The sequence below is a fragment of the Rattus norvegicus genome, chromosome 8 (genome assembly GCF_021556685.1).
Source record: "Rattus norvegicus strain SHRSP/BbbUtx chromosome 8, alternate assembly SHRSP_T2T, whole genome shotgun sequence".
Lineage (NCBI taxonomy): Eukaryota > Metazoa > Chordata > Mammalia > Rodentia > Muridae > Rattus > Rattus norvegicus.
The window spans coordinates 61,974,904-61,995,946 of NC_141541.1; the positions used below are offsets into that span (position 1 = coordinate 61,974,904).

Genomic DNA, 21,043 nt, shown 5'->3' on the forward strand with positions numbered 1-21,043 from the left:
CAGCCCAAGGAGCAGAGCCTTGGCTACCATAGTTCCATGTCCCCCTGAATACAAATAGGCTGGAACCCTTGGAGCTTGTCCCTTTGAGATGTCTCTCCAGTGACATCACAGTGATTGTCACCTCCCTCAGACTACATTAGGCCCTGCCCAGAGTCCAGGAGCTCAGACAGCCGGGGAGACAGCTGGAGTTGGAGAGATTGAGGTCCACGGCAGCCTGGGTGTGTCTTTGCTTCTCTTCAGGTAACAGCAAATCTTTGTACTTAGCAATCTCTTCCTGTCTCTGTCTCTGTCTCTCACCGTGTGCAATTTTCAAATAAAAATGTTAACTGATGCTTTTATTTCCCAGGGGAACAGGTAATCACCACAGAGTGCATTTTTTGAGCGCGAACTGAATATTGATTCCTGCTTTTCTTTGATATACATTTTCTCTTTTTCTAATTTTATATTTTCCCTACACCCCAGAAAAAAAAAACCAATGTCAAATTCCTTGTACAATTTGGTGCTAGTTTGTAAGACTTTGGCCCATGCACAGGACGGCCATTTTGACTCACAGAGAAGGCAAAATAGGAAGCCAGAGCACGTGTGTGGGCTCATAGCAGAGACATAGAATATGGGTGATCGAATGACTGCCTAATTCTGCTCATTCCTCTCAAAGGGTGTGGATGTGTGTGAAAGTAAGATCCCAGACTGCATTGCCATAGACTTTGATAGAATTGCACCCATTGGGAATTCATCAGACTGGAGTTCTGTTCATATATATATATATATATATATATATATATATATATATATATATAAATATTTAAGGTTTCCATCAAAGTAAAAGAAATAGCAGAGGTTAAGCCAGAGGAAAGAGAAGTGTGGTGCTCAGCCTATAGTCAGAGGGGATGAAAAACATGAAGAGTAGAAAAGATTCAAGCAGCTGAAACACAAATTATAAGAAACACCAGCCTCACTACCATTTACCAAGAAACAGATCGTTGGCGGCACCCCAGAAGTCCATTCCAAATCATTTCCCTTCTGCCTTCTGTCTCCAAGCGTGGAGCTTGTCTGTCCTTCCTTGTTTTGAACTTTTACCACCGTGTTTGTGTTCCTAAGCAACACGATTAAGCTCCTGGTGCCTGCCCTTGTGTAAATGGGGTCACATTCTCAGCTCCTCTTGTAAATCCTCTTTTCATCCCACAGGTATGGTGTGAGATCCTTCCATCTTGCCCTGTATAGCTAGAGTAGATCATATATTTTCTTTACTCCACAATATTCAAATGAATGTGAATGCCATGATTACCCATTCTACTGCTGGTGGCCAGAGCTTTCCAATATGTAGTCTTGGGGGTTCATGTTCAGGATTCCTTTGCTGTGAGCACTTCACCTAACAGCCTCCCCCTCTCCTCTGAACGCTCACGAGCATTCTCTTCCCTTTTGCTACCCACTAATTTTCTTCTGCTTACTGTCTCTTCCAGACAACTGTCTGTTAAAGTTTTCACTAGTAATTGACAATGTCCATCATGCTAAGGGCCGAAAGAGAGATAAGAATTAAAAGGGGGAGGGGCTGGCAAGATTGCATAACAGAAAAGGCATGGCTGACAAGCTTGATAACCCGAGTTCAATCTCCAAGTCCCCCAGGGTGGAAAGAGAGAACTAACTCCTGAAACTTGTTCTCTGATCTCTGCATGTGTACTGTGACACACAAGTGTCTCCTGCACCAGCTGCATACATAAATAAACACAATAAAAATCAAGAATGAAAGGGAAAGGAGCCATAAATCAATCTTCATTGGCTATATTTAAAATGAGATTCTATAATGTGGAACAAACCTGCTTATTATACTCAAAATTATGTAATAAAAGCTGATTATTCCGCTGGTATCTATGCAATTAATAATTTGGTCCATTGATGATGCAACAAATACAACAGGTACAGTTAATTCAGTCAGGCCAAAAGTTGCTACAAAGCTGTTGCCCTTAAACTTTGACTTTTTGCAAACCAGTATTCTTTCCAGCTGAATTTTTCTTCTGTGCTATAGTCTTGTCCTACAGTAATAGTATCTGCTTAAATCATTTAAGATACAGAAGATTTAAATTTTAATTTGATTATATAAACCAAGCATCAGTTTACTACTTTACCAAAAATGAGTAACCTGATTGACAGCATCACCTGCCCTCTTGGAGGACACTTTCCTGCATGTACGATCCGTATGCACGGTGAAGATGCCTTCTGTGCTGTCTAAAATGTTTACAATCTAGGCACATCCTGAGCTTGACTAAAAATAGCTGGCACAAGCCCCTGTTGAAACAGAAATGCTCATGAGGTTAACACTTGTTCTTTGGACTGAATACCGGTTGTGCGAGGGACTTCTGGTTGACCTCTGCAGGTTTTGTGCCAGGATAGGCTTGTACAAAGCCGTGCAGCTGTTGGAGCTTCTTTATGCTTTCACCAGGGTTGGATGAAGACCTAAGGCAGCTTTAAATCCGAAAGATGATGTTATCCCGCTCCTAAATGTGATCCAAAGAAAGGGCAATGCTAAACTTTAAGGTTTGCTTCTGGTTTGGTGTCTCTGCTTGCAGATATTGCAAGCTGCCAAGTTAATGTGTGTATTTAAACATGCAGAAGATGAAGAGAGAAAGATGCAACATTTGATTTTTTACCCGAAACAATGTAATTAACACAGGGTAAAAAAAATATTGGTCTTAGGATGACAGCAGAAAGAGAAACTAGGCTGCTTCTGTTCATCCATACTCTCCAAAGAAAGAAACACAGCTCTCTCTCTCTCTCTCTCTCTCTCTCTCTCTCTCTCTCTCTCTCTCTCTGTGTGTGTGTGTGTGTGTATGTGTGTGTGTTCGAGAAATTGGTTCATGACATTGTGGATGTTGGCAAGTCCAAGATTTTCAAGGTAAGCTGCCAGCAGGCTGCAGCCCCAGCAAGGAGTGGCAGCTCAACTTCAAATAAAATCTGAGCTCAGATGTTGGAGACCAGGGCATCAGCAAGGCTGTTTCCTTTATAACATTCTCTTTGGCCCAACAATGTCCATAGTTTCTGTGTTTCCACACTGTCTTCTCTCTATAATGTCTGTGTTCTGACCTTCTTAAAACACCAGTCATATGGAATCAGGGCTTGCTATAGTAACTGATCTTGTTTGCTTCTTTCTGCGATAAAACATGGACACAAAGCAACTTAAGGATTTACCTTTAGTTTACAGTATAGTTCTTCATGGAGAAAAGCCATGGCAGTAATTCAAGGTAGAAACCTAGAGGCAGAAACTGAAATAGAGACCATGAACGCTGGTTGCTAACTTACTTCCCTGGCTTGTTCAACTACATTTCTGGGTTTTTAAGGATTATTTTTATTATTTAATATTTATTTTTATTATTTTAAATTATATATATGTGTTTGTGTTGGGGTATGTGTCCATGAATGTAGGCACCCAAGGAGGTCAAAGGTGCCAGATCCTGCCAGAACTAGAGTTCTAGGCAGTTGTTGGCCTCCCAGTGTGGAAGGACTTACTCAGTTGAGGCTGTCTTCAGGTTTTATTGCTGTGAAGAGACACCATGACCAACAGAAACTCTCATAAAAGAAAACATTTCACGGAGTCTGGCTTACAGTCTCAGAGGTTTATCGCATTATCATCATGGTGGGAAACCTGGCAGTGTGCAGGCAGAAGTGGTGCTGGAGAGGGAGCTGAGAGTTCTACATCTTGATATACAGGCAGCAAGGAGAGACAGTATTACACCGGGTATAGTTTGAGCATAGAAGACCTCAAATCCCACCCCCACAGTGACACACTCCTTCCAACAAGGCCAAACCTTTTGTAACAAGGCTATACTTCCTAATAGTGTCATTCCCTATGGGCCAAACATTTAAACACATGAGACTATGAGGGCCATACCTATTCAAACCATCACAAGGTCCTTCTTCCCAGGTGACCCCAGGTTTATACCAAGTTGATGCTGAAGCTATTTATATCAGTGACCTCATATTAGCTTACTGACCTCTTGGACGATCCTATCTCCAAACCCAGTCATATTCTTAGACATTGGGGATCAAGGTTTCAATGATAAGTTTGGAGGGAAAGGTTGGGAAGTCAGCACAAAAGCTCTCCTCTTCCATAATTTCTATTTCCTTTGAAGAGAGACTTAACATCTTCCAGGAACATTCACCTATCTCTCATGCTATCTCTCTCTGTTAGGACGTGAAGACGAGCCAGTGTCCTTGGTGTGCACTCAGAAGTCCTCCTGGAGTTCTCACCCAGACCTTCTGAAGATGGAGCGGTCTACCCAGGAGCTGTTTATCAACTTCACAGTTGTCCTGATCACTGTGCTCCTCATGTGGCTCCTCGTGAGGTCCTACCAATACTGAGGGGCCATGCCACACTCCCGGGAGTGACTGCTGTGTGCCCTGAGCTTCCACTGCTCTGTTGACATGGGATGCTGCTCTTGGCTCCTCCAGCACCTCTGATTCACACTCACAATGCCTGTCACACCGCTGCACTAGGTCCTTGGAGGGTTTTTATAAAGATGCTGCTCTTGTAGGCTGTCCAAAGCTTGCCAGCCGGTGAGCCTGAGGTTTGTTCCCTAGCAAATGTACTATTCAAGCCACCAGGTTAAAAATAAACTGGATTTTTATGATGCAGAGTAACAACAAGCCGCTGGTTTATGTCTACACACATCCCCCAACTTGCTGTCTGCCATCAGACCCATCCAACCCTTCGGAAGAAATGTAGGAGGACGTCTTTGCCAGTCCCTTGAGTTCCATGTGAATAAAATTAAGCCACTCATAAAAACGGCGTTTAGAATTTATTTTAGCTTCAATGTGACCCCCTTGGCTGGGACCAAAGTGACAAATAGCACATTATTTCTAGCTTTTGAGATTAGCCAACATGCTCCAGCTGCCTAGGATCTGAAAGACAAGTCAGAGTGTCACATCTTAAATTATTCCATTTCTTCTCAAACCTCTCCTTCGAGAATCCTGTGGCCAGGGAGAATAGCTCCATCCTGCAGAAGTGATGGGTCAGCACAGAGTGTCCACTAGAAGTACAGAATTCCTCTGAAAACGTCTTTATCCATAGCTTTCACAAGAAATGGACTCAGGAGGTCAATAGATTCAGTCGGTGAAGTCCTTACCTTGTCAGTTCAAAGATCCGAGTTTGGATCCTCAAAGCCATGTGAAAACCCAGCAGAGTGGTAATTTCAGTGATGGTGAGATGGGAGGCAGATACAGGAAGACAGATCCTGGAAACTTACTGGCTGCCCAGCCTAGCCTACTTGGCAAAGCTTCGTGCCATGAGAGACCCCCCTCTTTAAAAAAAGATTGGAGGCAGGCAAGGAATGACACTTGATGTTGTTCTCTGACCTTCACATATATGTGCACAGATGTGTATGCATACACCTATATATACAAGTATACCTCCCCAAACAGGCACACAAATGTACAAACATTGACACATGTACAAAGCACATTCACACCCATACATATATGCCCATTCACTCACACACCGAAAGCAGAACAAGAAACAGATTTCTACTCACACTGCCCTGTCTGTCTGCATGTACATACTTAGAATAGTTAATCCCTAAGTAAAACTGGAGCATGAATCATGTCCCTATGAATAGCATATTCCAGTTTAGTCATTGTCCTAATGCAAATAGAGCTAGACTCAAGGACAATTTCAAGAAGGGAAAAGTAGAAAATGCACATCTGCATACATGTTCACAAGACAAGCATGATGTGTTGCTAGTACACCCCATACTAGACAGACCACATCTGTTCTCTCTGCCAGTTTTGTTGTGAACACAGGAAAGGGAGATTTTAAACCTCCTCTTTCACAACACCCTCCACAAAGGTATTTCTTGCTAAGAATCTGATCTGTCAAGGCAATACCACATAGCACCCTGCCTCTTAGCCCTGACTGCATTAAAAGAAATCAATAAAGCAGGGGAAGATTTTTTTTCAAGCTATTGGCAATGCATTCTTTCCAGACTAATTAAATGGAAATTTCAGTGGCGGAGCCTAAGCATTAAAACAATGGACACAACATGAGAAGAACAGCACAGCATTCTCCAGATGGCCTCAGGATGTAGCAAGGGTTGAGAGTTCAGAGCCAACCATTCCTGCCCAGACTGGCATGTGGGTGTTGTTTCTTGAAAGGAGATCTCCTGACAATTCTAATGTGCAGAGGCACTGAGAACTGATATATTTTTGACAAACTGCATTTTGACAAAACATGGCCCCTGATGCCTTAGCTCTAATTTTGGAGATAGGTCAACTGGGTGGATGTGTGTCTTTAATAATTCATTGTGTGGTACACACCTCAGAGGTCTGGAGGGTCCTCGGCAGATGATTAGCAGAATGTCCTTTACCTGAAGAACCCCTCTGAGGACCTACTGATGTTTGTGCATGTTTGAGAAGCTATGTGTGCTATGAACAGGAGAGGAATGGGCACGTGGAGAGACACGCAGACCCTGCAGACACTGGACCTTATTCTTCTTGTTCCCTGAAGCCTGGGTCCCAGTGCCACACTCACAACAGGGACCACTTGGTGAACCCATTGCATGTTAGCTCTGAGGTTCTGTGCATATATCACACCATGAGCAGCCATGGGACCTAAGCTTGGAGACCTCACTAACCAGGGGTCAGTGGTTAAGCTACACATCTAAGATGAAGACAATTGTATCTCCTTAATCTTTGCCGGTGACAGCTTTATTGTAGATCTTCAAACCACTGATGATGTTTCAAGCTACATAGCGCTTAGCCTCTGGCCTTGAAATGCCTGGCCGTATTTAATAGCAGCAGCCAGACCGATGCTCCTGAAGTACTGGCGTAATTAGATAAAGGTGACATTGCAAACCTCTACATGATTTCTCTTTACTTATTGATCCTCACCCCATTTCCCTCCTTAACACATAGGAAGATTGCTTAAATGTACAGGACTAGAGTCTCAGGACACATCATGGGATCACCTTCCTGGGGATAAGGACAGCCACTAACAAGTCCAGTGAGGAGCTAGAAATGACATCTAGTACCTTCCACATGGAAGTCTTCATCTTTAGAGCTAAACTACAACTTCACTTCAAGGTCTGTTTTTATGTGTGACTTTTCTTGGTCTTTCGGGCACTCTGAATCACCACAGAACTTTTGTTGTCCCCCAGCGTTGGTCTCAGGCTCTCAAAACAGGCTTGGCTATCCCAAACGTGATGGTTGATCTCCTGTAGAACAGAGAGAACTGACTTCCAGATGCTGACTAAAGTTCAGCCCGTAGGCCTCAGCCCATTCTGATTTGTTTCTTTTTGGCTCACCCATCCATTCATTGATTCATTCACTCATTCAAATACTTATTCCGAAACTGCTATGTGTTGAACATTGCACTAACCACTGGAAAGAATATCAGTGAAACAAGTAAGTCCCATCCTCTTGGAGCTCATGATTTAGGGGAGGAAGCTGTAATGATTTAGGGGAAGTTAGAATGCTGTAATGAGTGTTTTGGCAGGAGAAGGATAGCATGGAGGATAGTCTGGGCAAAAGGACCGGTGAAGAGCAGAAAGCACAGCAGATTCTGGAAACTGAAAAGATGTGCAGAGTGGAAAGGAAGAGTGCCCGTCTCACTATGCAGTGTGGCTGGAAGCAGTTACACTATATGAAGGCCAAGCTCAGATTATGACCACATCTCTTTTACCACCAAGTTGGATGGCCATTGGGATCCCTGGCCTACAGGAAGGGATCCCTCACCACCCACAGTTGTTAGAGTCATGCTTATTTTACGCTGAGCTTAGACTCTGGCCTTGAACTGCCTGGTCATATTTACTGACAGAAGCCAGACCAATGCTTCGCACTCACCATCTCACCCACTGAGCAGTTCTCTCTGGTGTAACGTTCTCCTAAGTCCCAGGATGCTGAGACCTCAGTATCACAGCCGAGTTGCTCACATTATCATGCTAAATAACCATGAGACAGCTTGTAGTGTTCGTTAGATTTCACTTCTGTCGTTTTCTAATCTTGCACCAAACTGCGCATCTTTGAAACATCTCATTTTTATCTACTGAAATTGCTCAAGGTTCTCTAAAGAAGCAGAACTGATAGAATGAATATCAAAAAAGGCACATACTAGGTTGGCTTACATGACACAGTCTGGGTTGTCCAACAGTGACTTTCTGTGCACGGAGAGGTAGAGAACCCAGTGGCTGCTCAGTTCATCAAACTGGGGAGGGGGGCTGTGGTAGTCCCAATTTGGTGTTGAGGGCCTAGAGGGTTCCTGAAGAATATTTCTTCTGTGTTAGAAGGCTGATAGAGCTGGTACTGGGCTCCAGTCTCAGCAAAGGGAGACAACAGCAGTAGCAGCATCACAGTAGATGCACACATCAGCAAGGGGCAAAGGTGGGCAGGTGAACTCAGCCCTGCTTTCCCCCTCACTCATCTTTATATCTTGGCCACCTCTGGAATGCATAGCCCACTCTGTTGAAGGGTCTTCTCCCAAAGCTTTCTTCAGCAAGTAGGTGTGTCTATTACTACCTGGGATCCTGTCCTGAATGTTCAGGACATGCCATAAAGTAGTCAGTGACAAAAACCCAGCTACTTCTGATCTGTTTTCTTCTGATCTTAACCACACTTCTAGGCATTTGATTATTTTTGATTGTTTCAGAATTACTACCACCACTACCTCCTCCTCCTCTTCTTCCTCCTCCTCCTCTTCCTCCTCCTCCTCCTCCTCTTCCTCCTCCTCCTCTTCCTCTTCCTCATCATCATTCCGTACAGAGGGCCTTTCTTAGCCAATATGGCCACCTACAGTCTATCTTTGCTGGCCTGCCCTGTCTGCCTATCTTCAGCTCTCATTTGTAACTACTTCTTGCTATTTGTAATTTCAAGCATGCCCTCTGTCTTCTCTCTCCACGACCTTGCAGAGCTCTCAGACTGTCCGGATGTCCCACTTTTTTTCCTGGCTCACTCCTGCTTATTTGCAAAGAATGCCGTTAAGTGTTATTGTCTCTTGGAAACTGTCCCCAGATAATTCCCTTCACTCTGGGTCCCTGCCTGCAGTCTCAAAGCACTTATCAGTGTGTTGGTTTGTTTGTGCCTCTCCCGTGTGGGCTTCTTCTTAGTGCAGTCACCCTTCAGTGCTTAATTTTAGTTTCTAGTGGTCCATCTGTCATCATCATTGGCTAAGTGTTTGTTGAAGACATTATGACTGCCTGGCCAGATAGTAAGGCTTTGGAACAGATAAATAGCATTTCTGTGACTAAATATGTGGCCTGTGCTCACCTCCCACCCCTCGCTCTATTTTTTTTAAAGGCATGAGAAAAAAATTGGTCTACTTCTAAAAGTTCTACTATATGAATGAGCAAATTAAACTTAAAAAAAAAAAGAAAAACCAAAAGAAACTTTATACAGTTGAAACAACCTTTTCAAAGGCCGTTAGCTCCTTCGTGAAATATTTATGATGCTTGCTTCTTTTGATCTATCACTATCACCACCCTGAACAAGTTGACAATGTTTATGAATTACTCATCAAAGCCCAAAGTGTTGAGCATATTTTCAAGTTCGTCTACCAACAGGAGAAATTTCCATTATTCAAGCCATGTGTAGTTGGGGTTGAACTTTATGTATCTAGTCAGTGGATGTCTGCTGTGTGTTAGGAACGCTCTTGGATTTTATTTCATTTAATCAATTTATTGTGTAAAATATCCGTTCTTTTCTATTTGAATTTTATATCTTAAAAAAATCTTTTTTGAAAAAAATAGATTGTCACTATAGAGCCCTGGTTGGCTTCAAACGCACAATCCCCTGCCTCAGCTTCCCAAATGCTAAGATTACTACATCCAGCTTGTTTTATAGTTAGAGGTGTTTATTTTATTTGCTTTTTGAGACACTATGTTGTTTAGGCTGGTCTCTGGATTCAAGAGGTCATCTAACTTGAGTCTCGGAATTACACAGGTATGCAATACTGGGCACCTAGAGTTAATAAAACATTAGGTTTTTTGTTTTTATCTTAAAACTGAGAAGATGGGTGCTCAGAAAAGGCATGTACTTAGCCCTAAGAGACGGAACAGAAAAATAAATCTAGTTCTATCCAGTTCTGAGAGAAGGTAGCCACACCTCTTTCTAATCATGGATATCAGGTAGTGAGAAATCAGCAGGTTTAGAAGTTGTTGAGGATGGACCCCCTTCCTCAAAACCAGTGGCTTATAAAACTAGAAGCTAACTGGTTAAAAAATGGATCTCAGTTTGATCTCTTGTCCTGGGTGCAGACATGTCATTCCAAACCGCCCAAATGTCATAAGATCACCACCTACGAGGAGGATTTTGTAAAGAACAGAGACATCCCAATGTACTCTTTCCTCAAGGGTTAGCCCAAATGGTCCTGTCAGTCACCTAGACAGGCTACTCCACCCATAAGCTGTTTGAGAAACTTCCAGAGTTAGTATAAACCTAGGCGAATACCTTACTTGTTGTACAGCTCAGCCGTATAGCATGTGTAACTTATGTGATTTTCTGTTTTGCAAGAAGCAGAGCCTAGAACCATCTTTTCTTTCAACTGGGTAGGAGATGATAGGTAAGAAAGACTGCTGATGGTTGACCAGCCATTTCCAGTGCCTGTGTTAGACGACAGCCTCACCTCTAGCATTTGCTGGTAGGCACACCTGCAGGGGTTTGTCAGGTGGTAATTCTCACCTCCTACTCATTAGATCATTAAAAATAATGGTCTGGGAAAAGGCAGTGTCTCTGGATTCACAGGCTGCATTTGGCTAAATAACAGGTAGCCCCCAGACAAACTCTGACTTCTGTAAGCCTTCTTTTCCTTAGCTATAAAAACAGAAGGGCAGGGAGCTGGAAAGAGAGCCTAGTGGGCAAAGGGCTTGTGTTGCTAACATGGAAACCTAACCTCAACACCCAGAAGTCATATAAAAAGCTAAGATGATCATGCATGCTTGTAATCCCAGTGCTGGGGAGGGAAAGCCTTAGGTGATAACACAGGAAGATCACAGCCCTGTAGTCATCACAATGAAACAAAAACAGTCCAATAGCAGCTCTATTTACAGTAAGGAAGCTGTTAACACTTCTACCTTGAAGGGAGTGAATGTTGCCAGACTCATATCTGAAATCCCACCCCTATGTGCACATCAGTTACATATGTGGTCTTGGGATGGGGGTGCTATATTTTATAGGCTGTGGAAGGTTGACTAGGGTAGGGGAAGGAGTCCAGTGACATGGCTTTTTGGTGACCGTACTGGCTGGTTTGTGTGTGTGTGTGTGTGTGTGTGTGTGTGTGTGTGTGTGTGTGTGTGTGTCAATTTGACACAAGCTGGAGTTATCACAGAGAAAGGAGCCTCCCTTGAAAAATGCCTCTATGAGATCCAACTGTAAGACATTTTCTCAATTAGTATTCAAGGAGGGAGGACCTAGCCCCACTGTGGGTGGTGCCATCCCTGGGCTGGTGATCTTGGGTTCTAGAAGAAAGCAAGCTGAGCAAACCAGGGGAAGCAAGCCAGTAAGCAGCATCCCTCTGTGGCTTCTGCACCAGTTCCTGCCTCCAAGATCCTGCCCTGTGTGAATTCCTGTCCTGTCTTCCTTTGGTGTTGGACAGCAATGTGGAAGTGTAAGCTGAATAAACCCTTTCCTCCCCAGCTCGCTTCTTGGTCATGATGTTTTGTGCAGGAATACGAACCCTGACTAACACAGTGATGTAACTGTTACCATCTAGGGGTCTTGATAGGCTTCATTTTCTCTGCCAATTAAAGAACTAAAAGGCAGGAAACATCTTAATTTTGACAGGTAGTCAGGGAGAAACCTTGAACACAATGCACAGGAACAGACAGAATCAGCACTTGAAGAAAGGCCTTTGCTGAGAGCTAGGAAACACACACACACAGTAGGCACACAGAGGAACAGGACCCTCCCACACACAGTAGGCACACAGAGAAAAAGACCCTCCCACACACAGTAGGCACACAGAGGAAAAGACCCTCCACAAGCAGGGGAGGTTGGGGGGTGGAGAGTCAAAACTCCAGTCTCTCCTCCAGGAGAGTCAGTCATCTTGGAAGTCCAGTGTCTAGATTACGGTCATGGCCCCTCTCCCTGTCTGCCTACCAGGGAGGCTGTCTAACTCTCAAGTCCTTAGGCCTGCTCTGAGACAGCCATGGTCCTGGAAGTAACCCCAACAAACTCAGTGCTCCACCAGGCTGGATTTAGTGGTGTTTCTTCGGTCTGTGGTGATTGGACACTGCTCTCATCTCCCAGGGAAAGCCACAGAACAGGAGGTGGTACTGCTGTGCCTGCCTCAGTGCTGTTTTAGGATAACGAAACACTTCGCAGAAGCTGACAATTTCTTTAAACAGCAGAAAGAGGTGGCTTGCAGTTTCCTTTGCTCAGGAGAATGTAGCAGTTCTCACAGATACAAGGGCTGTTAGAACGGCAGCTTCTGGACAGCTTGCTTAGTTGCAGACTACTGCACACACCCCAGACTGACAGAAGGGACTCTCTAAGAAGGGTGCCACATCCATCACCAGACAGCTTACCGAGTGACCCTTCTACTCGCTAAGGTTTGAGGACCATTATCCACAGCATCCTGGTACCACAGCCCTTAGGACTTGCATGTTTAATCCAGTCCCCTTGAACTACACATTCACATTCTTGTCTTTCCCACCTCTCTTCCTATCCTCGACCTTGCTTCATAGTGAATCCCAGAGGGGTTCACTGTGTGCCGTGGAAGGAAAGTAGGGCAGGGAGAGAGTCCTTACAACCAGCACAGGGAAGAAAATAGACAGAGAAAAAGAATAGATCCCTACTGAAGCCAGGACCACAGATACACGGCAGAACCAACGTGAGGGAAAACCAGGGCAAACGTGGGCAAAGGACAGTGCTGTGCAGAGAGTCACAGGTCCCCTGGCTTGGTGGCACACAGCCTTTGACCTTCCTCCAGCCTCACTTTCACCCTTGGAAAGGGCATTTGCACTTAATAAATTATTTCTTTTGTAACTATCCACTCATCTTTGTACACATCTTTGTTGACAAGACTCTAAAAATCCCAATGGGTACACTCCAGACCCATTGTGCCAGAAGATTTCGACTGTGTCTACAGATAGAATTAATAAAATGTGGACTGGAGAGATGGCTCAGTGGATATGAGGACCCGAGTTCTGGTCCCTAGCACACATGGAAAAGTTAAGCAGGGCATATAGGCTTATAGGCATATAGGCTTATAGGCTTGTGGGCAGGCATATAAGCTTATAGGCAGGCATATAGGCTTATAGGCTTATAGGCTTATAGGCTTATAGGCACCCTTAGCCCCAGTTATAACCTGGGAGTGGGGCATGAGGCAGGGATAGGCCGGTCCTAGAGGCTCGATGGTCTGCCAGTCTATAGCTGAACTGGTGAGCCCCTGGTTTAGTGAGAGACTCTGTTTCAAAATCTAAGGTGGAGAGAAACCAAAGAAAACATGTGACAGTTGACTCTGGCTTCCACTTGCCTGCCCTTGGAGGTGCACACGCATTCAGCTGTGCAAATACCCTCTGCACACACTAAAAACGGCTTTTGATTTGGGGTTTTGTTTGTTTTATTTATTTATTTATTTTTAAAGAAAACGGGTTTATTTAGAACACTGCAAAGACAGCAGTGGGCACGGCAGCAACCGGGAACTGCCTGGCCAAGTGTAATAGTTTTAACCTAAGGGCATGTTATGAAAGAGCGCGTTTTGACTCCCCTTCAGAGAGCACAAAGGAACTGTCATTCAGATTTTAAGAGCTTTAGAGACAGCAAGCATCAATTCCTCCCTTGGCCCACCTCTGCACTTTATTTCTCTTTTCATTTCACTGCTTTAAAGGTTTGAGGAAGGAGCACTCATGCTGTGGTGTGAAATCCTGGTCACCACTCCTGGGAGCCACGGAAGGATCCTGACCCCCAACCTTTGATCTGACAGCTAGATTAGACCCAAGGAGAAACAGCACAGAACAGCCTTCTCTTTAGAGCTCAGGTTTAAAAAAAATTTTTTTAATTTATTTACATCCCATATGTTGCCCACCCCATCCTGGTCCTCCCTCCAAGAGTTCTTCATCCCTCCCTTCCCCCTGTGCCCTGGGCATCCTCCTTCCCTTGGGCATACAGGATTAAGCACATTCTCTCCCAATGAAGCCAGGCAAGACCACTCTCTGCTACATATGTGCCTGGGGCCTTGGACCAGCCTGTGTATGCTCTTTGGTTGGTGGCTTAGTCTCTGGAAGCTCCCAGGGGTCCGAGTTAGCTGACACTTTCGGTCTACTCCCTTCAGATCCTTCAATCCTTCCCCTAAGTCTTCCATAGGGTTCCCTGACCTCAGTCCAATGGTTGTGTGTAAGTGTCTGCATCTGTCTCTATCAGCTGCTGGTAGAGCCTCTCAGAGAGCAGCCATACTAGGCTCCTGTCTGCAAGCACAACATAGCACTAGTAATAGTGTCAGGTTTGGCACCCACCCATGAGATGAATTCCAAATCAGACCGGTCACTGGTCTGCCATTCCTTCAGTCTCTGCTCCATTTTTGTCCCTGCATTTCTTTGAGACAAGAGCAACTCTGGGTCAAAAATATTGAAGGTGGGTTGGTGTCCCCAGTCCCCCACTGGGGGCCCCATTTAGCTACTGAAGGTGGTCTCTTCAGGTTCCACCTCCCCACTGATGGGCATCTCTGCCAAGGTTAGAGCTCAGGGTCTTATAATTCAGAGCTGTGCTCTTTTCACACAGTGTGAGACAAAGGTGGGTTTCCTCCATAGCACACATGGAGTCTGCACCATGTGACCGTGGTCTAGGGCAGTGCCCACAAGCTCCAGCCAGTCCTGTGACTCAGATCTGACTGTCAGTTGTCAACCCCACCCCTCCACTTTATTTTTTTCTGACATAGCCTTGAGAAGCCTGGAGATAAAAAACCAAAAACCAAAAACCAAAACAAAACAAAAAAGTCAAAAAATCCTGACTATTTCTCTGGTCAATGGTGATTTTATATATATATATATATATATATATATATATATATATATATATATATATATATATATATATATACTGAGATATATCAATATATCAATTTTATCACCACATATCTGACTAGACCCTGGCCAATTTGTCTTCATAATGTCAAACTCTGAGAGACTCTCTGAGAGGTGGTCATGAGAAACATCACTGTGAAAGCTGTCTCACCTTTGCTTTATTCCCTTTGAGCTGTCTATCCATTCAGAACGGAAAGGACTTCCAGTGTCTTACAGTCCATTTTAGGATTTCTCTGTGGGGCTCAGTTGATAGAGTGTTTGCCTTCCACGCATGAAACCCAGGGTTAGATCCCCAATATCCCAATATACCATAAACTAAGTGTGGTTGTATACTCCTGCAATCCCTAAACACAGGAGGTCAAGGCAAGAGGGTCAGAAGGTCAAGGCAATTTCCAGCTCCATATATGAGCTCATATATATATATATATATATATATATATATATATATATATATATATATATAATCAACCAGTCAAACAAGCAAGCAAGCAAACCACAATAACAAAATAAGCAAGCAAGCAAATAACAATAACAATAACAACAACAACCATCGAGGAGAGTAGAGTGATTTTTAGTCAATGGAAGAGGTAAGAGCTAAGACAATGAGAGACCTTTCCTGGAAGCCATTTCTTCCACCCTATCCCAGCAGATCTGTATGACAGGAGCCACATTCAGAACGCAGAGCAACAGAAAAGGCGTGAGGCTGGACTTGAAGAGTTGATTTGGTCACGTGGTGGTTCCCATAAATCCTGGCTTGCGAATGAGAGAGTCCTGTGTGGTGTGAGAGACTGCCCATCTTAGATATATTACACATTAGGCCATATGCCGCCGACTTTAAGGACAATTTCGGACCAGTTCACGTTGAATGTCATTATAAAAGATCACGTCTTTCATTTTTAATGTGATTGATGCTTATCCTCAGAGCCATCGCGCATCTTGGTGTGGCGTGGAGCATATACATTTTGTGCCCGACCTTTCTCATCATTGCTCATATTTTTAGTGTCCCAGAGATACTTGTTTTGGTGTCATCTCGCTGATACAGAGGACGCTGTATTTAACGGGTAAATTTGTCCTTCAGAGTAAAAAGATACCCCTCATATCGGCAGGGAATTGGTAAAACTAAAACAAGCCTAAGTCTTCAGACCTATTTACTCAAGCCATGTGGACGCTCACATCTGGGGATGAGACCTCGGGACTAGCTCTTCAGGGAGAGTGGTGTGCGGCTGGACAAACATTTTGATAGGCTCATTTTTCATTTGTAATTCAAAATTAGCAAATATTCTTTAGAATACAAGTTATGATGACTTGAAAAAAATTGCTAAGAGCTTTTTTCCATCTGGCTATGAATCAAAAAAAAAAAAATCTTGGTCCTGAAATACAAGTTGTTCTAAGCTTGGAGTGATGGCTCAGCCACTCGGAACCCCCACTGCTCTTGCAGAGGACCAGAACTGGGTTCCCATCATCCACCCTGGGACGCTCATACTGCCTGTAACCCCAGCTCCAGCTCTAGGGGATCTGAGGCCCTCTTGTGGCCTTAGGAGGCACTGCACTCATATACACAAACCACTGCATTCATACACACAGGGTTTCTCTAGGTAGCTTTGAATTGTCCTGAACTAGCTCTGTAGACCAGGCTGGCCTCAAACTCAGAGGCCTGCTGGCCTCTGCCTCCCGAATGCTGGGATTAAAGGACTGCACTCCCAATGTGTGGTTTAAAGATTAAATAATCTTAAACAATTATGAGTTATTCTATGTTATATTGTTTTTAACTATAAATCATTATATCATAATATCTTACATGCTTTGAGATAAGAAAAATTAATTAACATTTTCTTGGGGGGCAGGGGAAGGGCAGTGGGGGAGGCAATAGCAGAAACACTTTGGCTTGAATGTTCTGGTTTTGAAAAATAAAAAAATATTTTATTAATACTTTATATATGTGAGTGTATATGTGCTTGTGTGACCACAGAGGCTGGAGCGAAGGGTGTCAGGTCCCCTGGAGCTGGAGTTTCAGGAGATTGAGAGCTGCCTGATGTGTGTGCTGGGAACTGAACCCAGGTTCTCCTGTGAGAGCAATTATTGCTCTAAACTGCTGGGCCCAGCTCCAGGCATGAAGTTGTTTGTGTGCTCATTTCAAGCCAAGGTCTCACTGTGAGGCGGCTCTGGTTGACCTGCAACTTGCTATATAGTCCAGTCTGGCTTTGAACTCATGGCAATCCCCCTACTTCGTCTGCCTTCTTGGTTCTGGGATTCTCAGAATATGCTATTAAACTTGGCTTCCCTGAAGTTTTAAGCCAATTTCCTAAGTAAAATAACTCCTAACCATGTTTAATAAAATAATCCTTAGCTCTTCTGTCAACAAAAACTTAGTAAAGTTTGACGAGTTTTTGTTCTAGTGTTATACAACTACAAAATGTTTCAGATCGGGGAGTTGGTGATCCATCTATGTGATTGGGGTTCGTGATAAAAGATGAGAGAAAAAGAGAAGTGTGGAATATGGCTTCCTGTTTTTATGGGGTAGGACAGGCAGACATGTGAACACAGTACTAATCTCAAGGGTGAATGAGGTCAGGTAGTTTATTTTGGAGCCAGTAAGAATGACCATAGACTGGGAACATGGATTCAGGTTATCCCAAATACCAGGTTCATGAAGCTTTTGTATTTATTTATTTACTTTTAAAATTTATTTATATCATTTTATGTGTATGAGTGTTTTGCCTTCATCTATGTATGTGTACGTTTGCATACCCGGTGCCCACTGGGGCCAGAAGAGGGCATTGAATATCCTGGGATTGGAGTTACAGACAGTCGTAAGCTACATATGGGTGATGGGAATTGAACTCTGTCTGCAAAAGCAAGAGGTGCTCTTTATTGCTGATTGACTTCCTTAGCCCATTTCAGGAAGATTTTTATTGTAACAGAACAAAGAAATGTCATAGGCCGTGTCTTAGAAATCTGTTGGTGAGAACATGGATGGGTGGTGGGTCAAGTGCTGACCGCACAGTTTTGAGGACCTAAGTTTGAATCCCCAGCAGCCACACAAAAGCCATATATGGCGCTGTGCATCCATGACCCCGTTCATAAGCTGAGATTGGAGAAATGTGTGTGTGTGTGTGTGTGTGTGTGTGTGTGTGTGTAGGGTTGTGAGAAGAGGCAAGATCCCCACAGTTCACTGGCCAGCTGATCTAGCTGAAATTGTGAGCTCAGGTTCAGAGAGAGACCCTGTCTCAAGAAATAATGTGGATAGTCACATTATTAAAGAATGAGGAAGTCACCCAACATCAACCTCTTACCTACACATTCATACAGGGCGAGTCCATGAACGTATTCAAATGCATACACACCCACACAGGCTGCCTTCCACACACACGATACAGAAAAGTACCAGTGTGGGGATCATTGGTACTGGAATCATAAGTATTCTGAATTTCTCAGATTTATTTATTTATTTTTTTTTGGTTCTTTTTTTTCCGAAGCTGGGGATCGAACCCAGGGCCTTGCGCTTCCTAGGCAAGCGCTCTACCACTGAGCTAAATCCCCAACCCCTTATTTATTCTTTTTAAAGGCAGGACCTAACCTAAAGCCCAGGCTGGCCATGAACTCACGATACTCCTACCTCACTCAGCCTTCCAAGTATAGGAATAAGAGGCACGTGCTGCCGGGCCTGGCTGGTCGGTGGGAAGGAAATTTCATCAAGGGTTGCCATTTTAGCTGTGTGGAAAACAGGCGTTGCCATGACCTCTCCTATTCCTACCATCTGGTTGGCAGGTTCCTTTTGGAATCTTACTTACAACTCTCAGATGTTAAAACCAGCTGCTTACAAATATCTTCCCCTACTCTCAAGGAACATGATCTAAATATGAATCATCACAGGCACAAACACTTTGGCTAGAAAATCCTCCTACTGACACAGTATCCCATTCCCCGAGACGAGCCAGAGGGATTCTTTCCATAGCTTCTTCCTCAGAAGAGAGACCGCGGTGGACCAGAAAAAGCACAGGCTTTGGCAGTGTTGACTTGAGTTTTAATCCGGACTTAGCCATGTAGCGACCGACCCAGAATAAGTAAATTAAAGCTCCCAGTCAGTTTTTCTCTTCTGAGGGTGGAGATGATGGTACGGATGTACCTACCTCAGAAAGTGAGGCTGAAAGGACAAACAGTAGATATACAAAATAGACGGAAAGAACCCAAAGCAGCAGATTCTGTTGCAAAACAATGCTTAGTTTAGGTGTGGTGGCTAGAGTGGAGCTCCAGAGCTGTGACACTGATGTGTGTGTGTGTGTGTGTGTGTGTGTGTGTGTGTGTGTGTGTGTGTGTTGGGCTAGATGAGAAAAGAAAAAAATTGGTGTTTTAGTCTTTTTTGTTGTTGTTGTTGTTTTGTTTTGTTTTATTTTGTTTTGTTTTGAGACAGCCCTGGCAGTCCTGGAACTTGCTCTGTAGACCAGGCTGGCTTTGAATGCACAGAGATCCACCTGTCTCTGCCTCCGGAGATTTGGGATTAAAACAATGTACTTCTGCCACCAGCACCCGGCCAGTTCTTGTCTTTTTACTACAACGTTACCGTTTTAAAAACTATTTTCCAGTTTCTTTTATTTATTCATTTTAAAGTATATGTATTTTAAAAATAAAAATAAATGCCAATACATTCTTATTAAACAACGTAAACAGGCACAACCCTGTTCCTCCTTTTCTGACTAGAGGAGAGTCAAAGTAGAGCTGCTGCTAAGAGAGGAATCTCCAGCAAGCACGGCTGGCCCTGTCCCATGCACCACCCCCTAAGGAGTCTGCACACTCACCCTCCTGGATGAACTTTATAGTTAATAGCTTTTAAAAAAGAAAACTGAAATTATCAAGACCTCAGATACCCCCTCCCCTCCATATTTTCTAATTTTCTCCAGATTTTCTAATCTGTTCTTTTTAAAAACCAAGCTCTTCAGACTAAGCATGGTGGTGCATGCCTTTAAGCTCAAAACATGGGAGGCAGAAGTTCTCAGATCTCTGTGTTTGAAACCAGACGGGTTTACACAAAGAGCTCTAGGCCAGAAAGGACTACATGGTAAGAACTTGTCTCAAAACGCAGCCGGGTGGGCGGGGCTGGTGCAGTGGCTAAGAGCACCTTTGCTCGCCCAGAGGATCTGGCTCAATTCCCTTCTCTTACCCACATGGCAACTCACAACTGTTCCAGGGGTTTCCGATGACCTCTGTGGTCACCGTGTGCATGTGATATACACTCCTATATGCAGGCAAAACACCCCTGCGTATAAAATATAATAACCCCCCCAAATCTCAAAAGGGAGAATTTCAATAAAAATTTATGTTTTATTTAAAATACCTCATATATTTTAGAGGTATTTCTAGTTTATAATTTTTTGCTTTTACAAAATTAATGACCTCTATTATTTTTAAAATGCTTAGGACAAGTTTGACATTAATAATATATTCATTTCTGTGTTCATTCACTTACCGTCTACCCAGCCACATTTGCCCATCTCCTTAGTGTGTTCCCTTCTCTTCACAGGACATGTCAGAAGGGCTGCCTTAAAGCTCTTGTCTAACAGTGTTGATAGAGGGCCACCTGTGGGTGGCTGCCTGTTAACTGTCTCTCCTACCGAGAGTTGCTATAACTTGCCCAATTCTTTATCTGTTAAGACAATTTTAGTTATTTCCTGGACATTTTGAAGACTGTGTTATAAGACTCCTAGTTACAAGAGCCCACATTCCCAGATACAAATCCCGATCTGTTCTTCAGATCCAAAGACGGCCCATTAAAAAGATTTTTATATTATTTGATTTTACTTGTGCGTGCGTGCGTGTGCGTGTGCGTGTGCGTGTGCGTGTGTGTGTGTGTGTGTGTGTGTGTGTGTGTGTGTGCATGCGCAGGTGCCCATGGAAGCCAAAAGAGAGATTTGGACCTTGAAGCTGGCATGACAGGTGTTTATGAGCCACCTGCCATGGATGCTGGGTTTCAAATTCCAGTTCTCATGATTGAGCGGCAAGCCCTCTAAACGCTGAGCCAGCTCTCCAGCCACAGACAGGCTATTACTTTA

The 21,043-nt window shown here is 43.8% G+C and overlaps 1 protein-coding gene across 1 annotated transcript; it reads left to right on the forward strand.

Moving 5' to 3' along the window:
• Positions 1-217: 217 nt before the first annotated feature.
• Sln (sarcolipin) lies at positions 218-4,458 on the forward strand. The gene is made up of 2 exons (NM_001013247.1): positions 218-240; positions 4,184-4,458. Exon 2 carries the CDS (start codon positions 4,258-4,260, stop codon positions 4,351-4,353), a length of 96 nt encoding a protein of 31 aa, NP_001013265.1. The 5' UTR covers positions 218-240; positions 4,184-4,257; the 3' UTR covers positions 4,354-4,458.
• Positions 4,459-21,043: the final 16,585 nt, after the last annotated feature.